At 32.4% G+C, this 7363-nt stretch overlaps 1 protein-coding gene across 1 annotated transcript; it reads right to left on the bottom strand.

The window, feature by feature from the left end:
• Positions 1 to 776: 776 nt before the first annotated feature.
• On the bottom strand, positions 777 to 7358 carry LOC128389311 (JNK-interacting protein 3-like; the record flags this gene model as incomplete). Its single annotated transcript, XM_053348869.1, is given in 10 exon segments — positions 777 to 3415; positions 3417 to 3851; positions 3958 to 3975; positions 4106 to 4131; positions 4133 to 4288; positions 4528 to 4790; positions 4908 to 4925; positions 5396 to 5431; positions 5617 to 6021; positions 6950 to 7358. Coding segments are annotated over 10 exon segments (3492 nt in total), but the record flags the coding sequence as incomplete, so codon positions are not given.
• Between the last annotated feature and the right edge of the window lie 5 nt (positions 7359 to 7363).

Below are 7363 nucleotides of genomic sequence, written 5' to 3'. Positions count from 1 at the left end.
TATCATCATCATCATCATCATCTTGTTGATCACCTTTTCCACCTCAAGTAATTAAGTATCAACAGTAATTGATAGTTGATGTTCAAGTAAGAAGATGAAGATGATTGATCATGAATTTCATGGTAAAAGATAATCATACCAATCAAAGTTCATCTCTTTAATTGTTTTCTTCAGGGTATTCAAACTTTTCCACCTTTGGACATGACTGAATACATCGTTCTCTCGTTTGTCAACATCGCGAAAAAATTTCTAATGGTCAGTATATTTACGTAAATCAATCAGCTGGTCAGTGGTAATTGAGGAGAGGAAAAAAAAATGGAAAATTAATCAAGATGAAAAACTAAACTTTCTATTCATTAACATTGAACTTTTCAGTTGATATTCATCCTCTTTATTTCATCATTTCCGTCACCTTTTTCACCACGATGACCATTGTCCGAATCGCAATTAGTTAACTTGTAACAAATTAACGGTTTAATCAATGTCATAATGGTTCTCATTGACTCTATCATTTTAATAAGTTAATGGTTTTCACTTAAATCACTCTAAAGATATGGTTCATTTTCCCACAAGCTTTTCAGTTGCTTTGAGTATTAATTTGAGTGAGAAAACAAAAGTTTCTGATGAAAACATTGATATATGAAACTGACCATTAACTGACCATTAAAACGAGACTTGAATAACCATAGTTTCAAATTGTCCTCTAATCGTTTCAACGTTAATCATGAAGCGAAATCAAAGTTGTGATAAACAATCAAACAACAAACGCAAAACGATACAAAGTACATGTTAAAGTTTAATTGTTCTCGATGATTATTTAAATTGTAATTGAAAATGTTATCGTATTAAACATTGAATCAAAGTAATTTGATCAAGTTTAAATTTAACAATTGTCATTAACTTTTATCTTGTTGGCCTTAATCATATATATATAAATTAATAATCGTTAGAGTTAATATATAATCAATACAAACAATTATCATGCTTCTTTGGTGAAAATTGCACATTAATGTCGAGGATTAATTGTCCAGAAAAAAAAAGTTAATAACAATGTAAACAATTAAGAAAGGAAAAGTTTCCAATTGAATTAAACAATCAAAGGTAAAATTTTGATTAAAGAATAGAGAGAAATTAAGTTGTCGCTTTTTACAGTTAATTGTGTTTCTCTTTTTCTTTCAATTAGTTAAAACATGTTCAATTTATTTGTGATGTTTAATTGTCACATTTCAATCAATCATTTTAATCAGAATATGAGTCCAGTTCATATTTATGTATATTGTAATTACAACAATTATATTACTTTGAAGTAATTAGACTAATCTGTAAGATTAAAAGATTAGCCTATTATATTGTGTTTTGTTGTAATATTACAATTGTTGTTGATTGATTGGGAATGTGAATTAACTAATCACAATTACAATATATATGTATTTATATTAAATATGTATAAGCAAAAGGGATATTGGTTGAGAGGGTAAAGAGTAATTAAGATAAAATTAAATTTACATTCAATAGTCGTTAAGTTCAATTGTCTTGGTAATTGAATTTAACTCAATTAAGATTCTGTTTGATTTTTCTGTACAACAATTAAACAGAAAAAGAGAGTACAGTTAAGAGATGATGAAGGAAGAAAAAAAGAAACAAATTATGATTTCTTCATGTGGAAATTGAATAAAAATTGTTTCAACTTCATAAGTTCAATTCCCAAACAATCAGGTGAGATCGATCACCTTTCGATAATGAACTTGCTTCATCTTCAGGATTTAATCGGAAATCAATGTAACCTTCACCTCCGCTCATGATTAAATTTTTGGACATTATGAAAAATTTAACTGAATCTTTGTGTCCATGGTAAGATAATTGATTTTGTGACGGATTACATTTGGGAATGAAAGTGGCAATCGAAATGGGACCAGAGTCACTTTCAGAGACTAGGGTGGTTGTAGATGATGTTGTTGTTGTACTCGAATCATTTTGACCACCACCAGTGGATTTATGTGAATTGCTGGTTAATCCATTACCAGAGGTACTTGAAATTGATCCACCGTTGGTTGAATTAACTTTATCACAGGGTATACTGAGGATAACACCGTTACCTGTTCCTATCCAGAGGCGATTGTTACTCGCTTTAAGTGCCGTTACTCTGATGAAACTGAAAGCTTTCGAGGATAACATTTTGGACACGTAGGGTTCAATATCGACATCTTGAAGATGCTGGTATGGTTTAAGTGCTGAATAAAGACGTAACGTTGAATCTAAACGGATACTGCACCAAACACCGTCACCCATTGCTGCAAGTTGACGGACTTGTGTTTCTTTACGAGGATGGACAGTTAAAGTGTGAATGATTTTCAATCCATTTGGGTCAAGAATATGAACCATGTTACGATATCCAAGCCATACACAAGTTTTAGTTACTTCCATACATCGGATGCTATAAGAAGCGGTGGTCGGAGGATTAGATGAACCAGGGGAAGAGGTTCCTGGAGTTGTATTCTTATTAGAGTTATCAGCTGATAGTTGATTTGTTTGACTCATATCGATAATCAGATATTTGGTAAAATCCCAATGACCATTCGTTGGTGAGCGTACAAATATACAACACTGACCATTAGCTAGGGCAACAAATACACGACCTCTAAAATGGACAATGTGAAGAATTGAATCAGGAAGTTTAACACTATAAATACAATGAGACCATTGAGCGAGACCTGAGTGAACATAAAGAACACAATTCTGTCCTCCAAGCCACATTGTCGGTAAACATGTTGACATTGGTTGGTAAACTGTCACAGTCGATGCTTGATTATCTCCAGGAGCGGATGGTGAAGGTGGTTCAGTATAAGCGACATAATCGGTTAACTTTTCGAGCTGTGGATTCTTAGAAATTTCCTCTTTGGGTAATAGATCATCTTTATCGTCTTCAAAGGTTACTTTTAATGCATCTTTCGCTTGTACTGTTTCAATCTTTTCGTTAAATTGAGATGATGATGATGATTGTTGTTGCTGAGGTGAATTTACCTCCACCAATTTAACATTGTCCAAATCAATTCCGTCAAATCCATAAAGGTCATTATTTTTAGCACCAGGAACCGATGCAACACAGAGTAGGTGAGTTTTCACAGTAAATGAGTCCAAAAATTCACTTGGATTATTTTTTATATTCACTATACTAACTTTACTCTTTGAATGGCTCACGCTACAGATCCAAGCAAAAGTCGATAACTTTTTGGCATCAGGAAAATCACCTTGTTCAATCATCGCTACACCCAACTCTTTTTCTAGGTCTGCGATTGCAGTTATTGAAACTTTCTCCTTGGGAATATCTTCACTTGTTGTTTGGTCACCTGATTGTGTTAAAGGGTTTTGGCTTTCGGTGAATCCCGCTTCACCTCCTGTTAGATCAACAGCAGCAGCACCAAATTTTCAGACCCACATCGTCATTGCTCAATGGTCGACAGTAAATTGGTACCGGAACCGAGGCATGTCGTAGTCCAAGGGTGGTTATATATGATCCACATTCGGTTGATCCTTCATTGGTACCTTCTTTACCGCTACCAGCGATAGACCAACCATATGCCATTATACGATCTCCGTTGGTTCGAGGAACATGAGCACGAACAGCTTTCAATGATCGAGCTCGTTCACTTGAAATATCCGAATCCATGAGAAGTAAAAAGTCACCCGAATGTTGTGCTCGTGATCGTCTTTTCATAGCCTCAAACGCGGGTGTAACTTGATCGGGATTAGAAGCACCATAACGAATAGCAGTCGATCGAATAGGACTTTTGTTACCTTCTTTAGTTAAATTTGAAGCACCAGAGTTATTGAAGATATTCAAACTACTAAAACTGTGAAAATAATTCAAAAAGAATAAGAAAAAAAAACAATTAGTCAATTGATCATAATATAAAATTAGAACACGATTTTGATTAGTAAGTTAAGACCAAGTGATACCTGGAAAAATTTCTTCCACTTTTTTTTGGCAGCGTTAATAGAGATTAAGAGTTAAGAATTAGATTATTATTCAAGAGGGTTAATTAGCGAGTTAACTGAACAGGGTTAATATCTTTGAGTTAATTGTTGAAATTCAAATTCTACTTACAATTTCCAAATGACAGACTTTTCTCTCCTCTGTTTTACTGGCTCTGATAAGTTCTGTCCATCTTATGGCTTCTTGTAGTTCGATGTATCTCTCTTTATATTGATTTCTTTCCATTAGAACTCGAGCCATTTCCATTCTAGTGAATCGCTTACGTTGAGCCAATGGAGTTCCCTCTTCATCATCCTGATAGAACAATAAAACAAACGATAAAACGAAAGATTAAATTTCCATTGGAATCAAAAAGTAAACTCAACAATTAGATAATGAAACACTGATGAAGTAATAGCTAATTATCACAACAGAATTGTTGTGATGAGAAACACTTATACTGTTTATGAGAGACAAAAAGCTTGAGAGAAAAAAATTCAGTTTCATTATCTAATATGTAAATTGATCCAATTATGACGAGCGTTGATATTGACCTGAGGTTGAGCGGCTGCCTTTTGTTTCATCTCAATCAATTCCTCTTTCGTTTTCTTCATCTCATCCTCTAATTGTGAAATACGAGATTTAAGTTTATCTTTAACCGCAGTTAATTGTTGAACCTCTTCTCTTGCCATAGTTAAATCACTTTGAAGTTCATCAACTTTGGCAATCAAATCATCTTTAACAATATTCAATGCATTCTTGGTTGCCAATAATTCATCATTCTCCCGGATAAGATTTTGAACTTCTTTCTCCATTCCTAATGAATAAACAATAAACAAAAACAATCAATTAGTGTCATGAAAGTTAATTAAAATGATTACAAGTCTACATTTGATTGTTTAAAATCAACAATTATATGAATTGAAACACTTACCAAAAAAGTTATCGGTAACTGTAAATCATGATTATATCAGAATCGATAAGAAAATAGAAAAGATATTAAAAATGATTAGTGATTGGTAAGAAAAAAATCAAGATCAATTGATTGTTAAGTGTGTATAATATTAGACTCGATGATTGACAAATAATATCATGAAAAAAAAATTCATTTCAAGATTAATTTAATCTCTAATCAGACAGAAAATTAGGTTAATCAACTGTAACCAGAGTTTGTCTGTAATTTAAGTTATCAAACTGATTGAAACAAATGAAGAGAAAATAATTTTCCTAATCTGTCATCGGATTAAATGTCAATAATTAGATTGAACAAAACAAAAACATGATAACGTGTAAAATTAAAAACAAAAAGCAAATCAAGAGAGATGATGATTAAGCTAATTGTTGTTAATAATAATTATATAGCATTTGATAACAAGCACAAGGGCAAATCAAGCTGAAAATGATAATAATAATCCATCATACCAGAAGATGCATATCTATCCTGATTTGAGAGTCGACCTGATGAAATTGTTATGAGAGAGAAAAAAAAAGTAAAATGAAAAAGAAAAACAAAAATATAAGTAATTATAAAAAACAATAGAACAATAATTAACGAGATATTGTATTGAGATGATGAATCGTTGGTGAGAGAGAGAAAGAGAGATGATGATGATGATGATTATTGGTTGTTATTTTTTAGATACCTGAGTGAGTGTCTCTTTCCTTTTCACGATCACGATCACGATCACGGGGAATTTCGTCAACCTCTTCGATAATGGAAGCATCTTCTAAGGAAAGGTCAGTGTCAACCCAAGCTTGTCGTGGAATAATCGTTGTTGAGGTCAAACTTTTGGTTGGAACATTTAATTCTACATCCTCACTTGGACTAGAATATGATTCAACGTCAGATTTTTTATTCATCGTTGCTTTATAATTAGTCGATGGTCCGATGTTGGTCGAACCAGAGGAATTAAGTCCATCATCGCTTCCGATTAGTATTTTCATTCTTTCCATAAGATCACAGTGACTTCGAAGTAGTTCATTATATCGAGTATGAACCTTGGTATTTTCTGTCTTCAATTCTTGTTCCTTTTCTTCCAACCTTGAGGCTAAAACGGAAATAAAGAGAAGAGAGAGAGAGAGAGAGAGAGAGAGATTAATTCAATTAGAAAAAATGTAGAATAAACAATTAGAGGAATGGTATTAATTTAGGAAAACGATTCACTTCCGTTAAGAAAATAAAACGATCAGAGATGAATAATAATTGTGATCACAGAATCTGAACATCGATAACATGGTAAAGAACATGGTTGGAAAAAAGAATAATGATAAATGAAAATTCAGATGATGTTGAGCTTGAGAAAATCTGTTAAATTGATTGTCAACAACTCGAAGGTTGAACCTTGTCATTGTTAAATGGGTTCTTTCAACAATACCATTTGATTTCTTTTCTATTCTCAGAACATATTGAAATAGATAAATCAGTAACTGATACGAATTCTGTTTTTGTTTCTTCATCAGTTTATACTTGATTGTGTTCAGTTTCGAGAGAAAAATTCAACTCAACTAGAATAATAAAAGAATAGGTTATCTCATCTAAGGAGAGACAAATAAAAGTGATAGAAAAGAAAATGAGAAAGGAATGAAAAATAAGTGCAAACTAATTGTCCTAATCAATGAAATTGTGTTCCAGGATCAAGAGTTAATTGTATTCCATTAGAATCATCATCACTAAAGGATTGAGATCACTAAGAGAGGAAGAGGGAGAGTTGACTAAAAAACCTCCAGGCAAATTGTTGTTTACAATTTCGTTGTGAAAAGTGTAGATACGAAAAACTATTGAATAAACAATTGATACGCAAAGTGAAGAGATTTAAATTAATGATCAGCCCGGGAACTTTGTCTATTCAAGAATTACTATGAAAACAATTGATTGAAATTCTGAAAACGATGAAGTGAATGATGAAAGTTGTGAGTAGGTCACAATAACCAGTTACAAGTGGGTGTTGGTCAAAGGCTTTTAGATGAAACTCTTACCATGATCTGATGAATTTTTTGATTTCAATTCCAACATTTTAACAATATTTTCAAGGGAATTGATCTTTTGAGCATATTGTTGTTTCTCCTCTTCCGATTGAAATTCATATTCCAGGAGCTTTTGTTCAATCCTTTTTTTGATTGCTTTTTCCTTGTCAAAAGCTGATACTAATTGTTCATTATCGTCTTTACATAATTCCAGTTCAACTTGTAATTGTTGTGATTCAATTATGGCAATATCCAATGATTCGAGAACATTAACAATTAATGGCATCAATCCACCAACAATTTCATCATCATCTGAAAATCTATTGATTATCTTTTGAAGTTCAGTATAAATTTGTGATGCTAAATTTTGTACTCTTTCAGAGACAACATGACTTGTAGGAGATTCTAATTGCCGTTGACCAGAAA

This window comes from Panonychus citri, unplaced genomic scaffold (genome assembly GCF_014898815.1).
Source record: "Panonychus citri isolate SS breed McGregor unplaced genomic scaffold, ASM1489881v1 Contig00107, whole genome shotgun sequence".
NCBI lineage: Eukaryota > Metazoa > Arthropoda > Arachnida > Trombidiformes > Tetranychidae > Panonychus > Panonychus citri.
The sequence above is the reverse complement of the archived record's forward strand: the minus strand, read 5'-3'. Positions and strand labels throughout refer to the sequence as shown.